Below are 22,059 nucleotides of genomic sequence, written 5' to 3' on the forward strand. Positions count from 1 at the left end.
TTGTATAAAAGATGCTAAATCTAAGCAAATTTGCACGTCATCCGATTGTTTTTAAGTTTTTCAAAAGAGCAAAATGCTGACTTGTCATTTCCTTTTCAAACATGAGGAGCAAACGAAAGTTCAGTTGAGAGACACGCAAAGGCCTGGGGCGGGAAGACCCCTGGGAAGGGACCAAAAATCTGCAGAGGGGTATGGGTGCCAGACCAATGCAATGACAGATTAAACTTACGTACAAAAATTGGAATTCGTTTGCAGGCTATATAATACATGTTTTGGACTAAAGAGTACATGTAATTTAACAATTTGATTCACACTTCGTGTGCATTACTGATTCATAATGCATGTGGGAAGTTTGGAAATCACGAAAGAAGCGTAAGCGTCCTGAGACAAGTTTTTTGATTGCTTTCCAGGCTCCCCATGTGCAACATGGCTCGATGTTGCACAGCTAAAATTGCTTTATAACAATGGCAATAGAAATTGTTCACGTCATAAGCGTACATCTTTGGACTTTGTAAAATAGCCAACAAATCCAAGCTATCAAACTCGGCATATAGGTAAGCGTGCGTCATAATCCAGTGATGCACTCAAGACGTGAACATCCCCAGAGAATTGTTTTCGCTTGCGAGTGGTCATCATCGTACAGTTACTTCCATTGGCAGTGCCCTAAACAGTGATGGCCTGGATTTGTCTGCTATACTTTAACACCAAATTGTGTATCTAGTCATGAATACTATATTGAAGTAGTTAGATGCACTTTTGGAACAGTTTTAGCAGTGAACACACATGCATGATCAGTTCTGCATGGCTTTGACTAGAACTCATGAATCGCTGGTCTACAATTTTTAGGTATCAATGATTTTTTCCTTGTTTCAGTACATGAAGATAGACGGCCGAGTTAAACTTGTGGGTCTGAGAAAGAACAAGACAGTCAAAACAGGAAAGTCAAGACAGGGCTGTTAAGTGCCAAGGAATATCCAATATTTCATCCTAAAATAAAACTGATGATCATTTTACATTGAAGTTGATTTTGTATATTATGTTAACCACTGTTAAGTGGAAAGCAAACTCTGTATATTAAATGCACAGTGAAGCATCAGTGTATATAGGCACTTAGATAACATTTGTCAGGCTGTCAAGTTGCAACTTCTGCCTTATCTAGATTTTGATGAATTTCAAATTTCTCAAGAATCAAAGACAGTATCAGTGACAGGAAAGGAAGACGTTATTTTATTCGAAACCATAGAGCAAATCATGGACAAGTGATAGTACTTACTCGAGAGAGAATGAAGGGTAAGAGAATAGACCAATTTCGATATATTAAAATTCAGCCTAAAACAATAGACCTCAGTGCGAGGCTCTGGGGAATAACTACAGAGTTTGTGGGGTTTATTCCCCAGAGCCTCGTGCTGAGGTCTATTGTGTTAGGCTGAATTTTAATATATCGAAATTGGTCTATTAATCCACATGTAGCTAGGCCTTATTCCCACGGTAATCCCTCTTAAGTTAGTTTAGAAATGGTACCCAGTTCCTGTTACAACGCATGCTGCATTGATGTTTTTGGGGAGTAAGAAAAACGCACGTAAAGCAGCTTGGGCTGTCCAAATCAGAAAAATCAGCGTAACGGGATTGACAATTTTTAGACCCTCTTGGGATTTCTTGAACTAGGAGTGACTTAAAAATACCTTTAGAGGGATTACCTTGGAAATAGGACCTATATGGGGGATTTACTCTCTTAGCCTTCATCCTCTCTTGACTTGAGTTACCGGTACAGTGTATCCACTCTTTTCCTTATTCAGCCATCACTGTTGAGGTTCTTTTCCCAGCGTGGGAAATAGGACCGGATGTAACTAGTCATTTAGTGGCGTTTGCCTTATTTGACCTTTCAGATATACTTGATAGGTTACTGATCATTTTAAGTCAAATGATTTTGCTGTTACAGTGGTTGGTGAAAAGCAAGGCAAAGTAGGAGCAAAACTGTCCTTAGTGCCATTAACAGTCAAATTAAATGCCTTTAATTGTGGTATAAATAAAATGTGTCATTTTTCAACTGACCCAGTTTCATGAGTCAGATGGGTGCAATCTGACCAAAAACCATGAACTGATGAGTACACAAGGATAAGTCTTGTTCCTAAACACCAGACGTTTCAACTTTGGAATTGAGTATGTGTAATTTTTGTAATTGTTTCTATGCTAACATAATGTAATACGGTAATGGGTAAGATAGTATTGGATAAGATTAAGTAATGGTTATGAGTTCGCTACATTTTCAAATGTGTATCGTTTAAAATTTAAAAAAGCCAGCAAATAAATAAAACAACCAGTGAACAGACAACGAGGTTCATTTTTACTTAATGAATTCTGTGTTTTAAGTGCAGGGCTTCAAGTTGGCAGTCCTCAACCGCTTACTTTGAGTATTTCCTCTACATCAAGCTTAAGATTATTTTGCGAGTGTGGCAAACATCTAAGGGTCCAGGAGGTTGTATTTCTTTAAAGCTTGAGCGCGACTCTGCCTTAGGACTGTTCTAAAAGCCCCTCTCACAGTTAGACTAGTTCTTTACAAATTGACAGTCTTTCTCAGACACAAAGTTTTATGAAATCATGCTTATCAAATCTGGTGACTTCACTTTCTTCTTTTTCACCGTTCTGTCAGTGGAAGGTTAAGATCCTAAAGCATCACAAGATAAAACATATTAACTATGAACGGATCAAGAAGTTAATTTAAAGAATTTACACCATTCTCAGCACATTGATAACTTCAAGACTCGACAAAATGCCAACAAGTGATCTACGTTTTGCCCCCCTCTTCGACCCCCCTCCCCCCCCCCCCCAAAAAAAAAGGAAAGGAGAACATGGGGCCTGTTGTATGGATCAACGTCAGCACTGAGTTGGTCTGTGAGGGGGAGGTGAAGACAAAGATTTATTGGTAAAAGATGAAGCGTCCCAAGACTTCCCATGAGGATTGCTGCCTTTGTAAGGGAGCAACAATCGTTATCTCCATCAGAGGGACTAAGACGATCTTGTAAACTTTGTGTTTTAGTACACGTCGTTCTGCTCTACTTGTCAGTCAACCCTAAGGGTGGCCATACTATGTTTTTTCATCTTGAATAGTTCTTGGGACCCACGATAGACACGTGGGATCAATCTCCTGATAGCTGGCAGGCCTAGATAAAGCCTTCTTCTCGTAGTCATCAAATAGATCCTGAATTAAGGAAATAATACATGTTACTTTATGTGCAAAAATCTACTTACAGCTAAAGGATTGGCCAACACTGCTAAAACAAGTTGTAAATTGACGGATGAAATGGTAGAATGTACAGTTCTGCGTGGATCGGAATGAAAACCATCACCATACAACATAATTTATAATGCTACATCTTGGCATAGCCAAGCCTTAAAATCTACATTGTCAGCAGACCCATTGGAAGTATTGTATCCAAATAATACATCTGCAAAATGCGCTGCCAAGTTGCAACTATAATTTGTCATGATATTCTAGCATTCCCACTAGGTTCAGTTGCGCCCCTGTCTCGAATTCTGTGCCACTTACTTAAAAGCAGCTGATATTTGAGCCTATTTTCTGACTGCAATTTCAATTTTAAAAGCCCCACCCACTGACTAAGAAACTAGGTTATCTGCCATTAGCATGTACAAGATAATAAATTTTCTTTACATTATAGACATTTCTTTGCACTTAGTGACACTCACCGTGGCTCTTAAAATGACGTGTTTTCCTTTCCAGTACTTCAGAATACCCAAATACTGTAGAGTGCTGATAATGTCACTTGGATGAAGTGCTGTTTCCTGGCTGATGTCTGGGAAAATAGCAAGAAGTGTTATCAAATGAATCGCTACTTAATTTCAAACTTACCTTCATTTTTTAGTTTTAAATGTACATACCGTTATTCAGATCTTGTGACATGGTTTTCATCGTTATAATGGTGAGGTCTTGGAGCAAGTGTTTTAAGCATAACAACTACAAACTTTATTTTGTTATCTTTTTAGTAGGGCATAAACAATAACTCACGGGCATTACGAAATAATCTTACCTAAAATACCCAATCAGAGCGTATGTTATATCGGACAAAATAAAAAACTAACGAACAGAGCCATAGCAAGACAAAGACTGAAACATGTTGATAAGTTCGTTGCTGACAAAACATGACATTACACAGGCCAGCATTCTTTTTAATACAAAATGAAAAGTGCCGCAGGGTTTTAAATTTTCCTTCTTTGAATTTCTACAATCTCGCAATCTTTTTTCTCGTCACATGTGTTTGCCGGCCGGAAGTTCTGTATAAAACGGAATCAAAGTGGTTATGAGCCACTCCACTTGGAAAATGGATCATCTGTAAACAGTGGAAATTGTGACGCCACCAAACTTAAGTCGCAGCCCACTGGCAATGTTAAGAAATAGTGCAAAACGCAACTGTAAGAGAATACAGAAGGAAACGTCACACCGCGAATCCTTGTCCGAGACCGTTACCACAAAGAAAGTACCGCTTGTTGTCCAATCACCAAAGCTAAGTTTACTGAACGCGTGACCAAGTGATAAAATCCCTGTATTTCGGGTTCTCATCTCCTTTCCTATTTTCATTACATTTTTTTGTTCTTTATGTTCCCCGCCAATATACACAAGTCAATGCAAGTGATTTCCTTCCCTTACATTTACGCTCTGACGGTTTCTTCGTCTTTGGCTTAGCCCATCCATTGCCCTGTATGGTGAAGTTTGACCGCTCCATCGATATAAAGTTGTGTATGATTTCTATATCTTTGATACCAATCTGAACTTCAGTTAGGCATTTACGATCGTATATGAAGTGAGGGCAAGTACAAAAACAATAAGATTGACATAAAATCTCGTGTTGTGGCTGCGCCGCACTAGTATTATATCTAAAAGTAGAAGAGAGTTAAGAGGAACTGAGGAGTGTGTGTGTATGTAAATGTATCATGTACCGTGTCTGTTTGATTATGAATTCTGTTTGGTTCTAAAAAATTGTAAGTAACTTGAAATGAATAAAAATTAATAAAAGACAAAAAAATATATACGATCGTGGGTCCTGGGGTCAATATTTCAAGTATGGGCTTCAAAATTTGAGAGATCTTCGAAATAAACTATGGTGTTTAGCATGGAATCACTATCATCTCGCAAGGACAGCACCGCGTCTCGTCCGATCTACAAAGTGAAGCCCTGTTCGGTGGGGTTAAGTGTTTTTTTAACGCATACATTTATGTCAAGAAATCATTTACGGAAAAGTAGCGTTTGTCTTTCCATTTCTTGTGTTGAAAAAATTTTCTGGAGCTTTTAATCAACCGATCTTGATTATTTTCGAACTCACAATATGCTAGCCCCTAGTATCCCGTAGGTTTGTGAAAAAAAAACCGTGAAGACTTTTCCTTACCATCAAATCGCCAAGAAAAAACAATGATTCTTTTCCTTACAATCGAAAAATCGTTTCAACTTCTACCTCTCGACTATAGCCAACATGACACAGGTCATCACAATGAACAAGTTGAGATTTCATTGTTTTGATACGGACATTTGTTTGGTTGGATTTGAAAATGTTGGAATCTACTGTTTCAGTTCTACCATCTGATTGGTTTTCAATGTATGGGTGGCCCCGGTGTCAGTAAACGCACTGTAAAAAATGCTCTTATTTCCGTTTTTAGGCTTGATTTCCGAAGGTCTCTCGAATCTAGTCTACTAGAGCGGCCTCCTCTCCTGAACAGCTGCTGGTAATTCAACCCATTCCGTTTTAAGTGGTATCTTTTAGTAATCAAATAAAGCTTCTTTGGGGATTTAATTCAAATTTTCCAACGACCATCCCCGACCCTTTCATATGGGAGTCCCCCCCCCCCCGGGGGGTGGTCGAAATGTTTAAAAAGAAGTGGCGGAGTGAAGGACCACCACTCCACACCAACAACTTGGAAAATTTCCAAGTTAAAAGCCGTGTCTTGGGTGCAGGGTGCAATTTTTCTCCATAGGGACCTCCCTACTAGCAAGGAAATACCTCTCACAAAACAAATTCAAGTTCCGTGCTCTAAGTTATGGACCAAGTTTTTCCCCTTCAATTTACGGCCTCAAACAAGAAGCGCAAGACAAAAAAAAATGAAACAGGGAAAAATGAGGATCCATAACCTACAGTTCGGACTGACAAGAAGTGGTTAGCCTAAGTCGGGTTTTTATTTTGTCTTTTAGGTGTCTGACAGGCACGTGAAACCATTTCAAGTCACGTGGAAGGGCTTCAAATGAATGACCGGCTTCAAATGAATGACGTACGTCAAAAGCAAAACGAGTCAATTTGAAATTCTTGCTAAGTCTTTAAGATGCATAAATTTTGAGAAAATGGAAAGTTTTACCGATGTCTCTCTGCCATGAACATAAACATTAAGAAAATCATGAGGCCACTCTCGCGACAAAAACAGTTCAGCAACGATTTTGCAATACTAACTGGGATAGACGTTCTACCAATTTATTAACTAAAGGCAAATGAACACAAGATCTGTTGGAACGCAAATGAATCTCCGACACGTCTATTCATTTAAGAAGTTTCTTGGTGTTACAGAAAGAGCAATTTTAATTGTGTTAAAACACATGATTCAAAAAATACTACACAACACCCACCCCAAAACAGAATTTCTCGTATAGCTAACCAACATTGATTTCTGTAACACTAAGATATACCCCTTACCTTTAATGGAGATCCTGTCAAACCCAAAATTCTTGAGATATTTAAGCAAAATGCTCTTCCAATAACTGCGATAACTAATCAGTCCAAGATCTGATAGAGGCTTCTCGGGTGAACCAACTTTTCCTTCCACTTTTGATAGGAGATAACCTGAAAAACGGAAACACGACAAAGCAAGTGCAGTTTATGATGCTGAATGTTTTAGCAATGGCAACACAAAAAAATGACAGTAGAATACTGATGTATGGAGGAAATAAGAGTGCAGAGAAAATAACCTAGCTGGTTTCTTTGCATAAAGTTATATCAAAACTGAAGACCACTAACAGACTGATAATGAACTTAAAGAAAGTAATACTTGAGCTTGACACAAGAAAAGCATTGGACAAGTGGCAGTCATTAACAGTTGTTAAAAAATTCTAACAACGCGTAATTTGCATAATCTCCTCTAAAGATGAAAGTAATCTTATTACGCTCAACAGTCCGGTTAAGTGTGGGAATGGGTGTAGAGTCAAAGAAAAAACCCTGGTGACTGGTATAGCGGTGGACATTTAAGTTATTGGAGGTTTAACTGTAGATATGTATAGAAAGCAGCAAAGCAAAAGAATTTACAAAGAAAACAAAAGCAGATAACAACAACAATACTACATGTACATGTACATGCCAAGAAGGTCCAAAACATGTACAGTCAACTAACTTGTTCTGGCCTAGGGCCCATTTCTTGAAAGCCCCGGAAAATTTTCAGGCCCACAAAGCCATTTTTAGATAATCTGTATGTAAAAACCGAGAGGTGTATATGCTTGAAACTCCTTGTATGAAGAGAACCTCTGTTCATATTAAGAATATGTGAATAAAACAGCTCTGTAATCATAAGGTTTGAGATTTTGCCATGGCTTTCCAAGTGCAAAAACTTTTTGGGACCTTTGAGAAACAGGCCCCTGGAGTGATTGGTCCATTGAGTGATAATAATGATAATGATTATAGAGCAGATGAGTAATCATGTAATAATGCTGGCACCGTAATTGGTTTTCTGTGTGTGTTTGACTGTACATGCACAACTGCATATGTCAATCTATAGCAAGGAATAGATATTACAAACAATGTAAATTTAAGTGACTTACTAAAATCAATCAGCATTTTTCCATATCCTTGTTTCATGTATACTGGCAGGGTAAGTATACATGATACATTGTAGTTCAAAAAGGACTTCTTTTCCTTGAAGTGAAGAAAACCAAAAACATCAAAACACCAAGTTAATAAATCAATAAGATATTAAGCTAAGCTGTGTCTGCATAGTTGTGCTGTGCACCAGACTGGTAAAGGATTCCATACATTCCTTCACTGCACTTTAGCAACATAACATATTGTATAGAATTATGAAATTCATAATGAAGCTAACAGAGATACAGACTTTTTTACACATTTGTGTTAAAATTAACAAATGACATCAGTTTTTCATGCGCCTGTTTTGTTATTGATCATGAATTTTGTCATCACTTTGTTAAAGTGGATCTGCAGACTATGACTACGAAAGAATTTCTGCAGTTATTGTAAAACACCTTTTTGAAAAAGAATTCAATGGTATTCTACAAATCCACCCCGCCCCTTCACTCAGCATCCTTTACTGTTGCACAGTTTTCTGCAAAAAATATATAAATATGTGTCTTACCTTTGAAAAGTAACCAATCATGTGACAGCCTGTTGAGTCTGCTACCGTCATGACATAAAACAGGAAAGGTTCCACATCATAGTAAAGAGTCTTGTGATTAAGAAATAACTTGGCCAATAAACACAAGTTTTGGCAGTAAACCTAACCAGCAGAAACAAAATAAAAGGCCTGAGTCCCAAGGCATCATTGTAGCTAAATGCAATCAATGTTAATATCCATTAATTTGCCTTTACACCTGTGAAGAACAATGAAGATAAAAATAATGGCAAGACAAGATCAGTTATCGAGAGCTACTTGAAAGGATTAAGCGGGATTTAAGGACATTCACACTAATTGTTTCTGTGCATCTTTATCTTCACTCACCACGTCATGCATCGAGTGCATGCTATAAGTAATAAAATGAGCAATGATAGTTTTCTGAAAATACCGGCAACATTTGGATTAACACAAGGGATTCACTTATACAAAACATTACTAGGATAGTTTGTCTCCGTTGATTCATCTTTGTTATTTTAAGCTAAAAACCCTGGAGACCATGCTGATTTATGCATACCAATTTTTCAAAATCAGACTAGTTTTCCACACGCTTTATCTCTGAAATGAAGTCCATGACCCCCAATTTTTTTTTTTTTTATCATTTCTGAAACAAGTAATTCATTATCTGTCAACAGTAGAAGTTTGAAGACAATCTATTGAGTACAACATTTTCGCACAAACGTCCTTAAGATGTAAGAAGGAGAAGATCACAATTCCTTAGACACCTCCCAACAACAACCTGAAAATCATAGTATTACAGCCCTGAAAGGGCCTCCGAGGAAAAGAGAAAGAGGTCAGCCAAAAACAACAAGGCAGCATACAGTAGAAAAGGGAGAGAGAGCTTGCAGTCCTGGAGTGGGGTGCATGCTGCAGCACAAGACAAGAGTCAATGGAAAGTGAATGTGGAGGCCTTATGTGCCAATCTGGCACAAGGAGTTAGACGAAGGTAACTTGCCTTTACATTGTGTGATACATTTTTTACAGAAACATTTAGCACTCACATAGTTCGAGTCATAATTTGGTGACTGACCTTGTGGTTTTTTCCATCCACTTCAAATATAGAAAGGCCATTCTTTCGGTATATTTCATCTCCTGGTGGATATCTACTGTGGCATTTAGCCTACGAAAACAAATGACAAGCTTGACATGTCAAACATTTGCTTATCCTAGTAAATCTATACAAAGGAGTGCAAGATTAAATCCTCCTGCAACCATCTCCCATCCCCTGGCACCTCCCTAAACAAAGATGGCTCTTGTGCTCTGCAAAAGGAAAATTTTACAAGAAGTCTTGTCTCAAGGATAGGAGGGGGGATAGCTGAAATACATGTGGCTACTGACTTCAAATATAGAAATCCACACATCATGTAAGAGTTTATGTTACTGGCAATGTAAAGTGTAAAACTGACATGAAATTCTGACAATAATGTAAGTATGACTTAACATGTAATTCTTGAAAAATTTATTCCAAAAAATACTAGTGTACAAAGTTAACTAGTAAGGTTTTATTGTTTAATGTTCATACTTAGTTGAGGACCAGAAATTAATTAAGGACCAAAGTTTAGGTTGTCCTACAAGAATGACAAAATTATCATACAGCACTGACCAGGGGGGTGGGGTTGGTTATTATGTACAAGTGCTTGCAACATCCTGTGCATAGACTATGACATTCGCTACCCCCTAGCTGTGAGGCTTAATGAACTCTTGCATTGCTGTACAAGGACAAGATGCAAGAAAACATTCTTATATCTACTGCAGACAATGGCTGAACAGGGAAAATGTGTCGGAAAATTAACAGTTGTATTTCAGTGGAAATTCATTACCAAATAATTTCCATAATAGATATTTCACATCTGTCCTAGCTATTTACATCAACAAAGGGGCATTTACCACTGACAAATTTAAATACACTTACCACATGTCTCCTAAGAACTGTTTGACTCTTCATATATTTGAGACAGAATTCACAGATGTATATTTTTCGCAGTCGTTGGAATTCCTCAGGATAAGGAGAGGAGTACCAAGTATCTATCTCAAAAGAACCAAACACGATAGAACGGCTTCCAGATCTACCATTTAATGGCAGCAGTTCCTACAGCAAAAGATATTTACATGTAAAACATACTATGTATATAACACATGATGAACTGATCAACTGTACAAATGTAGATTTGACTTGGCATACTATGTATAAGGCATCAGTTAAATCTAAGAATACTTATCCCTTCTTCTCCCTGGCATTTACTTTTTTGAAAACTTTTTGGTCAATTCCCTCAGAATGTGTTGTCAGTTTACACAGCCATTAAAGGTTTCACAAAGCAATAAATTACCAACTCAAAAGCACTACCTACAGCATTCTAAAGATTTGAACATTGAGATTTGATCTTGGTAGAGTGCTGCCAACAGAAACATCCACACATGGGTCACATTTTGACATGATCTGGATCTCTTCTTGTTCTTTCCCACATTTATTCATTATTTCTTCGAAAAGAAATTTCAGAAATCATGTTCTTTACCTCTTCATTAGCATCTATAGATCTTTTCCAAGCCTCTTTGAACAATTTGAAATCAGTTTCTGTCGCTATGTCTTTGAGAGCTTCTTCATCCAGATGTTCAACAGCTGAAGCACCATTTGTATCCGATTCACAGGGATGACCTGGCACGTTGTGAAGATTTTCACTAGATAACTTGCTCATCTTTCTGTCATTGCCTTTCTGCAGACTGTGTTCCTCTGGAGTAATTTCCTTGCTTGTTACAGCTGCACGGATCTTTTCTGGCATAAAGGACAGCTGAACCTGCAACCACAAAAAAGCTATATTTATTACAGCTAAATAGTCAGAAGGAATCAGTCTTGATGTCAAATGGCATGTTTAAAACACAAAATGAGGAAATGACCAAATGTCACAACAGTTAGCTTAAATAGCACTCCAGTTAGCCTAAATAGTGCTCAGGTTAGCCTAAAATATCACTGATTTGAAGGTGGTTAGCTCTCAATGATTGTATGAGTTGACTGTATCACACATTATTTAGTGCCATTTCGTCATTTCACCATTTTATGTTTTAGACATGCCCACTTCCAAGAGCGCTCAATAGGAACTTTTGGGAAATGTGATGGAGTCGTTTAGGTATATCAACTGTACTTAAATATTTTTGGAGGGATTACATTAATTACAAGCAGCTTTCACATCATCAAATGGTCAGTTGCTTGTTGAAGCATTTAACAAGAAATGTAAGGAACGTAATTTGACATTTTGATGTACATATCCAACATCATTATCAAGAATAAATATCAATTGAAAATATACAAGATCTCAAACCATCATTGAACGTGCAGTGGAACTCGATTCATGTGAAGTTAGCCATTAGCATAATTATCACGCACACAGAAATGCCACCTAATAATATTCATAACTCAACTCTTTTAACAACTTTGACATTGAACACTTTTTATTCTTGCTAATGATGTTGGATACATTGAAACATTGAATTACGTTACTCCTTATATTTCTTTTCACATTATCATTAAACATTTTTAGGGTTGAGGGTTGTTGTATGTCGTAACTTTTGTACAATGGGTAGTTTTGTGACGTTCCAATATAGCTTTATTTGTACAGAAGAGGATAAACATCGCCTCCAATATTAGCATTATTGTTACTGAGGCTCACATTTTAAGCTGTTTTTATTCACATGCTCCTCTATTTTAGCACATCCTTCAGTTGATGTATAGCCTAAACTAAGAAATGTGTTTATCTGCACTCATATCTTAAGTTCACACTTGAAGGATACTTATCAACTGACTTTGCTTCTTAATGTCTTCTTGGGCTGCTCCATCTTGTTGGGTGATCTGCTTGATTTCACACTTGTTTGCTCAGAAGAAACTGTCAGGTCCTTCTCTCTTTCTTTTGCCTTCTCCTGTTGGCCGCACAATAATAGTTTAAGCATTCTCATAAATCATGAGCTTATTACCCTTGTACAAAAATGTTGCACAATGTACATAAAAAATATGACAGCACAGCTCGGGGTACACCATGTAGAATTGCACAAATTTGACAATTTCACAGTTGCCGGCCATGTATTGAGTTGACAGAGAAATTTGACTTAAATTTGCCAAAATTATCAAATTAATGAACATTCACTCAGTTTGACAAAATTTTCTCAAATCTGCAAATTTAATTGCTACGTACATTTCTGGACAGACAGTTGGTGGACAATGGGGCTGAGGCACATAGTGCTTACCTTGCTTATTCCCAGATATCAAAAAAACAAACAAAACAGACTTAAACAATTGCTCTATTATAAATTGTTACAAAAAACCTTTTGAACATAACTTACATTCAGTTCTGAGTGAACCAATTTAGTCTCACCACTGGAGACTTCATTCGCAGCTAAAACATTTGTCTTCCTTTAACTTTTTCTGATCATTTTAGTCTACACATACACATATATTTTTTTAAACTGCCCTGGTTAGTTTCAAACTTTTTTTTCGTATTTTCCACATCAACATCCTCAGTTACTTTCCTTATTTCATACACAAAAATGTGGTCAAAACAAAAACAACTTTGATGCTAAGCTGCCACATTTGACAGATGACAAAAATAATAACCCAAGGCTACGCTATTGTGCCCAACAGGTGACAAAATATCCACAATTATCTTTAGCTGACAGAACAGGAAATAAATATTTCACATAAAATATACATCTGTATTGTATGGTAAATGGCTATTGATAACAATCAGGGGTACATTTTAATCATAATAACTGCACTAAGTATTGCTGCATGCTCTTTCTACATGTCTCTCTAAGCAGATACATGTTTTTATTTTGGTGGAAAGAAATGAATGGTCTCAACTTCTTTCAAAATAAACATTTCACAGCCAGGGAGAAGGAATATAATTTACATCAATATAGTAGGTAATTTTAATTGCATCCTAACCTTGCACTCTTGTGGTGTCATATTGTGATACTTTGGACAGCCAGATATAGTATGATGCATTTCAAATCTGCCTGTCATGTGCCCTCTCCCATCACATCCAGGCGTGGGACATTTCTTCCTTCTTTTAACAATTTGTCTTTCTTTAGGATCAGTGTTGGGTGTGTAAACAGTGCCAGGTGAACTTTCTGATTCATAGTCAGTTTGAGATATTTCCGATGGTGTTTGGACTCTCCTTGGTCTCCCTCGCTTTTTCTTAACTGCACAAGTTTCAATAGTGTTAGCTAATTGCATGGTGTTAGGGTTTACTGATGCACAGTCAGGACACATACTGATGCGTTGCACTGACACTTGTTGAGAAACACATGGGGAGTGGAATCCTCTGTCACAGCTGTCACACATTTCAAGTTCCACCTACACACACATGATCAAGGCAATAATTACTACAAGCTCAGGTAAAACTACCTTATGTCAAAGCTGACTAAGTGAAGCTAAAATTTGGTGACATCAGATACATGACCTATATAATACAAGACATGTAGAATAGAGAAATAACTTCAACATGTAGCACAACACAGCACCAAGCCAAGTAATGAAATATGCCAACTTTCTGATTTGTGATGGCTCCTACACTTTTTTGCTACCCTTCAATAGCTACTTCATTTTTTATTACAATGTTACTTGAGATTTCTATTTTCAATTTGTCATTTCTATCTTTGTTCAAAGTACATTAATATCTCAGCTTTTATTAATATTTAATAATTGAACTGAATTTGGTTGAAAATTGCCCAAACCTTTACAGGAGTTTCATGTAGAGGGGTGTATAGTGTTTTATCAGGCTGTATTGTGGTGTATGGTTGGATACTACACTTTGTGCTGTTACATGAAGTTGCTATAGACCCTCACCAGTTGTTATATAGTGTTCTCCTTCCATTTAGGACCACACACCTGGTAAATTGACTGACTGTGAGACCATTGTTCCTCAGCCTAGTGTGACAAATCGTCACAGAAGTTTTCTAATAAAGGAGGTCAGTTCAAAAATATTTGCCTGCCTTTGAAAACCAATAATATTGCCTTCTTGTCCAGAATCTTAGTGAAACCCTTGCCTTTGCTGAGTGGTAACATGTAGTTTGTGTAAGCATATTTAGTACCAAGTTAACTTAATCAATTATACTTTAATTAAACCAATTTCTCATAGTTTGACCACAGGTTTATGCAGGATCTATTCATCAAGTCTTTACCAAGCATCAATTTCTCAAACTACATGTAACAGAATTTTAACTGACAGTTGATTGATTCAGCTGATAGCTTGTTTGATGCAAAAGACAAGAAAGACATAGAATTAGAACTTACCTCACTTTCAGCTACCTTGCATATATAACACAATTTACACTCTTTACATTGCCACAAAGAACTTTCCAACCTGGGACAGGTAGTGCTGGATAGGTTCAAACATGATCTGTGTCCTAGTTTAAACCAAATTAACAATTGAAAATTGAACAGACACAAGATAAAAAAACTTTTCCACATTTGTTATTTACACTGTACTAGATAGCGTGACAACTGCACTGCAATCGGCAGTCATCACAATGAAATTTAACTCTAAAAAGGTCACTCAATGAAATTTTGTTTCTTCATAATTGCAAATTCAATATTGCGTGTGTAAATAGTCACCAGCTGCAATTTCTTGCCATAATTGGATAATTTCAACTTACTTACAAAACATGGTAACTTTGATGAGCAGGTTTGCCACAGAGCAGGCACACATGCTTTGGTTATAATGGCATCATGAAAAGTTTGTTGTCTCTCAGATTTTACTCTTTTTTTGCTTTTGTGAACTGCTTGGTAATGTACTATATGGTTCTAGAGGAAGACTTTGCTGCTGCTTGTTTGTACATTGCCACTGCTGTCGTCAGAGTTCACTGACAATATACCAGGTGCAAGTCTCCTCAAAATGGTCTTCTCTGAATTTCCTCCATACCTGCAGCTCTTTGTCTCTCCCCCTTTAATCAATGGAGTCGCTCTGGAACAAGCAACGGCATCTCGGCCATTTCTCAATTAGAAGTTCCTTATGTATGTCCACAGCAGTTTCTAGTTTGTTTTATATCCTCATTCATCTTTTGCATCACAAAAACCTCCTGATGGGGTCCTTCCAGGTACATGGTTGTCACTTTTTTAACAAGAAATCACTGCAAAAATTGCATCAGGTTTTGAGCATGTTGAAAGCTCCTGCCATTTCACAGTGATTTATAAATCACATTACAATTGTACTGAAATCGCAGCTGGTTTACACGCAGAATTTTGAATTTGCAATTTCAAGGTAACAGAAATTGCACTGAGTTGGGCAACAAACATCACCTGCATTGCGTTAAAAACAGGCCTCAAAAATCTTGTGCAATCATGTACATTTAATATGAGCAAGAAATACATGTCACAAAAAACCACATTGCAACTTTAAAATATTCATTTCTGATTATTCTTGGCTGCTGGTTTGACAAAAATGTATTTCAATATTCAAGGTCTACACTGTAGCTCTCTTTTGTATCATGGACTTTTTAAGAACCCTGTATGAACCTGAGATCAATTTCCAGCTGTTTTGTATGTCAGCATTTTCTTCCAATGCACTAAAAATACAGCAAGAAATTGAGCTTAGAGTGAAACTTGAAAGCCTTTACTGGAAACGATACTTGAAAACAAAATATTACAAAGTAATTCTTGTACAAGTCGTGTACATGTACATTTAATTCTGCTGGAATGTTTTACATACAGCCTAAGAGATATTCTTCAGATATCTAGGAGTGTCAGGGAGCACTGAATAGAACATTTGAAGAATTTCTAGCTGCTGGATACACATTTTTACTTTGACGATTCTTACCAATTGTTTTACAATTTGAACATTGTAAGAATTCCTGATCATCCTCAAAGCCATGACAAATGACACAATCTTGTTGGTTGTCTTCTGAACCACTTCTTGTATTGAGTCGAGTGGATCTTCTTTTTGCTGGCAATGCAGAAACAAATGTCAGTGTTTTTCAGGCTATTGAAAACAACTATCTGGTTAGTATGTCAACTTTTGTTTACAGTTTGACCACTGGGAAGCTGAAAAACTGATATTCTTTGCATTCCATGCAGGGCCACTCTACAGGCCCTCAGATTCAAGTGCTGGCTGGGGTCATTGTGTTGTGCTCTTGAACAAATAACATTATTCTCACAGTGCCCTCTCAGCCCAAAAGCAAACCTAACAAAATGCAGCAACTCCAAGCACTGTGATGGACAATGGCATCCCACCAAGGATTCATACACTTTTTACACCAAAAATTTAGGAACACAATTTTCTGAAACAATGTTCAATTAAAGAATCTCTGATTAAAATAATAATGCCAATGGATTCTAAAGTAATACAGTTTAACAAGAACAAGAACACATCTCCACTTACTTTTTATACACTGACCTTTAGGCACTTTCTTGTTTCTCCAAGAATAACTTGATGATCTTTTACTGGGTAAAGGGTTTCCTGTTACATCACTGTTGCTGTCAGAGATTTCCACTACATCAACTTCAAAATCTGAATCATCTGATAAATCCTGGGTCACCTGTAATCATTATACCAAGGAAAACAGGAAATAAAATAACAGTAAGCCACATGCAGATGTACATATCACATGTTTGAGTTAAAATTTGATTTTGGTAGAAAACTTTCCAAAGTCAATTTGATTTTTACTTATCTTTGTGTTGTATTTGCTATCACACTGATTAGAACAAAAGAAAATTAACATCAACTGGATGCAAAACCAATTTTCTCATTGATTTTTCCTACCAATTCCATCTTACCATGCAAACAAAAAAAAACACATGTGAATAACTAAAAAAAAACTGCAAGATCTAGATGGATGAATACTAAAACCAGTAAAGAACTATGACTTCAGTGTGTTCATCATACATGTCTGATGCCACTGTGAGGGTGACTTAAGGGTGATATAATTACCATAAATTCTCGAATTAGCAGCCAGGGCACTTATTTCAAATTTAGGAGAGGACGAGGGGTGCTTATTTGAGGGGGTCGCTTAACCGAGGGGGACGCTTAATCAAGGGGGGGGGGGGGCGCTTATTTAATTTTTCTCAAATTGTGGCATGACATGATCATTTTTTTTATATACATCATCTGCACATAAACAACAACGTAAGCTGTTTATCGACATAAAAAGCTGATCCTAAACTTTAAATCGCAGCGCCATTAGCACTTGTAATTTTTTTCAAACTTAACGTGTTCACAAACTGAAACAAGGAAAACATCTAATACTACATGACAAAAACTAAACATCCTTTGTTGTCTCATTACTCGTCCACAAAATGGGGAGACGGGAGGGGGGGCTTATTCAAGGGGGGCGCTTATTTTAAATTTTGGCCGATAGGAGGGGCGCTTATTTGAAGGGGATGCTTATTCAAGGGTGGGAGGCACTTATTCGAGGATTTATGGTAAGTTAATATTCTGACAGGTCTCCCACATTGTGCCTGTACTTCCTTAATTTGAATAAGTTGACCCTCTGAATGGTAATATCAATCAGACCTGATGGGTCAGGAATGCCCTTAAATTCATCCACATATTTTTTGTTTTAATTGATCCTCATCTTGTTACTCCTTGCCCAGTACTGAGCAGGATAGCATCATACTAGCTTCTCCAGTGCTCATGGCAACATCTAGAGTACAGTCATCAGTCATATTTGCACATATTGCTTTGAGATCATCCAGAATGGAATTCTCACGAGCACTTATTAATCCCTTCTAAACGCTTTGTTTTTCGATATACCTCATATTGATAGTTCAATTCATACTGTTTGGTGAAATGCTTATTGGTGAATTTCTTTTAAGATTATTGGTACAGGACTGGTAAGGCTATGACTGCAAAGCTGTTGGCAAAAATAATACTCAAATCATGCTTTAATATGAATAATTACCTTGAACAAAGCATGTCTTTGAAATTTTGCATGCATTTTCCGGCTTGTAAATGCATTTCTTGGCCTGACCTTGAATGATGATGAGCAGTTCCAGAAAATATCCATCCTCTTCCCCACAGAAGGGATTAGAATTTAATTTAAAGAAATGTATGAAGCTTTATTAAAATTTTTAGAGGGATGGGGCGTCTTAGAAAAACTTCCTTCCATGGAGGAGGTATGGCTATTATCTGGAACTACACAATTGATATTCAACAAATTTTCTTTAACATTCTTTTATTCTGTCATTTTTCATTGAGAATTTTATGCTTTAAAAGTGAACAGCAGTTGCTATTTGACACTTGCACAGAGTGATTTGCATATTTTGTTTATGGAGATTTCCTTGTTTTGTTTGTTCAATTCATTAAATGAATTGAACAAACCAAATTTTGGTGAGGTGAAATGCTTGTTAGTGAATATTTTAAAGGTTATAATTGTGTTGAGTCTTAAAATGATACCGTATGTATTTTATGGGAAGCTCTTTACTTTTAGGCTTGGCTAAATCTACATTAGCTCGTGTATTCTCTTACTGTTGCTGTTTTGTTCTCCTCGTACATTTTGGTGGACGAACGTAGCCTTGGGCTAGATTGTAGAATATCAGGCCTCTCATTTGTATCTCACTGAATTTGAATGGTTCCTTTTGTTTCTATATGCTTCGTTCTTAGAAGCGTTGAGAGATGGCTCGGTATTACTATTAGCAAAGTAGTTGTAGTTAGGCAGGTCCACATCAGGACCTAGGTCTTACCAATTCTGTAAACCTGCATTATCAAATAAAGTTGTATTTAAGCTTATGTAGGTATGTAAAATCATTCATAATTAAGCTTAAGTTAAGGTTATATTGAGTCTTACGTGTAGTTGTAAAAGATGTTCTCAGTTAAGATGCTATTCCCATTTCTTTGGCGCGTCTCTAGCCACTGAACTGAAAACACCTCCTTACCTTGCGTTTAGGCATGACGATTCGTGATTTAAACTTGGAAAGAAGAGCTACCGTCAAATATCTCTGAAAATATAAAACATGGTTGCCTCGAAAGTCGACGCCATCTTGGAATCGGCATACGCGCGGGAGGACCCGCGAGCGACTCATACCCAGGGTCTAATCTGCTTACCGCGTAACCTGCGATCTTCGGGAAAAGGAGAAGAAAAAGAACTTTTTCCCAATTCCCCTTCCCCCGTTCAACGAAAAAAAAAACGCCTGATCGCAGGTAGCTTAGTGAAATAAATAAATATGGGTGATATTTTTTACTTGCAAAACAATTCGGAGGACAAAAAAAGAGCAGAAAATGTAACCGTCCGAAATTTTTTTGGCCTGAAGTGTAGGCTGACATGACTGACCTTTCATTCCACCGAAATTGTAAACGTCCGAAATATTTGCGGTCACGGGTAACGGACTCCTGTTAATGTTACAGTGGACTACAGTACAGTATAAAACTTAAAAGTACGTACTCTCTTGGATTAGGGGAAAGTTTTCGTTTGTTTTCTGAAAACACACTGCAGATAAATTTCATTTCCAGTCTTATTCGAGTTTTGTAGACGAAAATTTACGCAAGCTATGTTTCAGCAGTGTCCGAAATGTTTCTCCAAAATTTGTCCGAATAGAGATAAAATTATCCGCAATTTTAACGTCCGAAACTTTTTGAAAGTAGTGTATCACATTTCCATTATCGATAGTAACCGCAACAGGCCAACGACGCTAACCTGAGCGCTATTCGTGCAACCTGAGCCGGTGATATTCAAGCTTAAGGACGTTCGCGCGAAAATTTTCAAGTCGATTTTTTTAAAATTTTTACTGCAGTCAGATAATGAGTTACTTGTGTCAGAAATGCAAAAAAAATTGTAGTTCACCGACTTCGTTTCAGAGACAAAACGTGTGGAAACTACCCTGATTTGGAAAAATTTGCGCTCGTAGTTCAGCACGGTTTACAGGGGTTTATAGTTAAAAATATCGAAGGTGAGTCAACGGAGGCAAACGATCTTAGTTATATTTTGTAGAAGTGGGTCTGTTGCGCAAATAATTCCAAATGTTACCAAGGTTTCACAAAACTTAACCCTTCAAGAGACATTTGAAACCGTCGTACAGATAAACGAAGGGCTAAAAAGAACGGAATTCAATGCAACAATTTAACAACAACAACATATTGGTATTCCTATTTATTATATAAACACCAGTGAAATACCACGATTTTTCCTTTCACTATAAAATCATATCTTCATCGCGCGCAGTGAAGATACTATTTTTATCTTTCACACTGTGAAGATGTCATTCCTTTTTGATAACATTTTTCTTTTGTCCCTTTATCTAGCTTAAATTTGTTGATGTATGATCGAAACATCTTCGGATCTTCTTCGGTCGTCTTCGTCAATCTTCGGTAATCTTCGGAAATTTTCGGAAATGTTTGGAAAATGTTCGGAAGCGTTCGTCTGGAATTCGGAACAATTTTGCAAAATCTTCGGAAATCTTCGGAAAGTGACCGGAAATCTTCGGAAAATCGTCAAAACCGCCGCCATTAGTTTTATAACGATCACAATGAAATAAGAAATGGTTTTCGTCCTCAATTTGGTTAGAGCGGCAGTATTTACAAATCCTAAGAGATTCAGGTAATTTAGGAATATAGTGTCGTCCAGTTTCGATTCTAAGTCTGTGGTTGCCTGATCGTAGTTTAGCTACAGCTGGTCTATGCTTTAGGTTCTTTGCTTGTTCTAAATAATCAGATTTGCTTACATCCGTTCTAAATATAGAGTAGAAACTTAACTTTTTATTGGTGTGGATTAACTTGTAAATTATGCTGCATTTTGCAAAAAAAATCAAACTTCTAGTCAATAGATTTCCTTCATTTTTTCGCTGAACGTAGAAAATCGGTAGAGAAAATGATCTATCAAAAGAAAAATAGGGGTCACCGTACGTCCAAGATCGTTAAATTCAGGCAAAGCTATAGCAATGGCCATCTGCCCTATCATTGTTCATTTTATTACTTAGCGCGCGCTCTCATGCGTCCGAAACTTTTTGAAAGTTATGTTTTCCATTTCCATTATCGCTAGCTAACCGCAACAACGACGCTAACCTAAGCGCCATTCAGGCTAACTTGAGTGATATTCAGGCTTAAACCTGGGTGATATTCTGGCTAACCAGGCCGGGGCGTTATTTGTATAGGTAATCATACGGTTTTTCTCGTTCAATTTGGAATTAATTTGCACTTGTGAGTTTTTCAAAAAGCTGAAATTGCACGAGCCGTTTCAGCGAGTGCAATTTCAGCTTTATGAAAAACTCACAAGTGCGAATTAATTCCAAATTGAACGAGAAAAACCGTATGATTACTTATTAACGATATAAACACGAAAAAATTTGCGTGGAGGAAGTGCCGGAAGACCTTTCTTGAAGCCATTTTTTTCTCTTTCGAGAAAACTTTTTTCAAAGTTTCCGCAAAAAACTTTCCTCATCATTTTACGTAATATCATTGGCTTCGAACATTTCATAATCCAGAATTACGGTATGTAATTTGCACCGGTGTTGCACTTTTTGCACCGGTGTTACACTTTTTGCACTGTTGATACACTTGAACTGCACTGCTCTCAGCCAATCAGAATCGAGTAATTTTTTCATGTATATTATTAAATAATAGATAAATGCACCAAATGTTTTACACCAATTATTTCTAAACCTGAGCCCGCGATATGATCACGCGACTGGGTGTCCAATATCAAAGACAAAGATGTACGCTGCAGCAAACCCCGTTTTCAATATCTGCAATATTAATA

General features: G+C 37.1%; 2 protein-coding genes across 5 annotated transcripts in view; one reads left to right on the top strand and one right to left on the bottom strand.

Annotated features, from left to right (window-relative positions):
* LOC145491920 (cysteine-rich motor neuron 1 protein-like) overlaps positions 1-1,330 on the top strand; it is a 77,888-nt gene extending 76,558 nt beyond the window's left edge. For all 3 annotated transcript variants that reach the window (XM_081471218.1, XM_081471221.1, XM_081471219.1), the window contains one exon: positions 874-1,330. In XM_081471218.1, the coding sequence (XP_081327344.1) occupies positions 874-899 (26 nt within the window). In that variant the 3' untranslated portion in view covers positions 900-1,330. The remainder of the gene's footprint in view (positions 1-873) is intronic.
* Positions 1,331-2,814: 1,484 nt separating this feature from the next.
* On the bottom strand, positions 2,815-19,487 carry LOC145491921 (histone acetyltransferase KAT7-like). 2 transcript variants are annotated; one of them, XM_081471223.1, is made up of 14 exons: positions 19,244-19,487; positions 16,767-16,908; positions 16,191-16,316; positions 14,669-14,781; positions 13,319-13,729; positions 12,184-12,297; positions 10,902-11,180; positions 10,301-10,477; positions 9,419-9,508; positions 8,353-8,493; positions 7,805-7,898; positions 6,690-6,836; positions 3,706-3,812; positions 2,815-3,199 (listed from the first exon to the last, which is right to left on the bottom strand). In XM_081471223.1, exons 1-14 carry the CDS (start codon positions 19,388-19,390, stop codon positions 3,086-3,088), a joined length of 2,202 nt encoding a protein of 733 aa, XP_081327349.1. In that variant the 5' UTR covers positions 19,391-19,487; the 3' UTR covers positions 2,815-3,085. The 2 variants fall into 2 exon arrangements, with proteins under 2 accessions (XP_081327349.1, XP_081327348.1); XM_081471222.1 differs by having other exon boundaries at positions 16,752-16,908.
* Positions 19,488-22,059: the final 2,572 nt, after the last annotated feature.

Source organism: Orbicella franksi, chromosome 7 (assembly GCF_964199315.1).
Source record: "Orbicella franksi chromosome 7, jaOrbFran1.1, whole genome shotgun sequence".
Taxonomy (NCBI): Eukaryota; Metazoa; Cnidaria; class Anthozoa; order Scleractinia; family Merulinidae; genus Orbicella; species Orbicella franksi.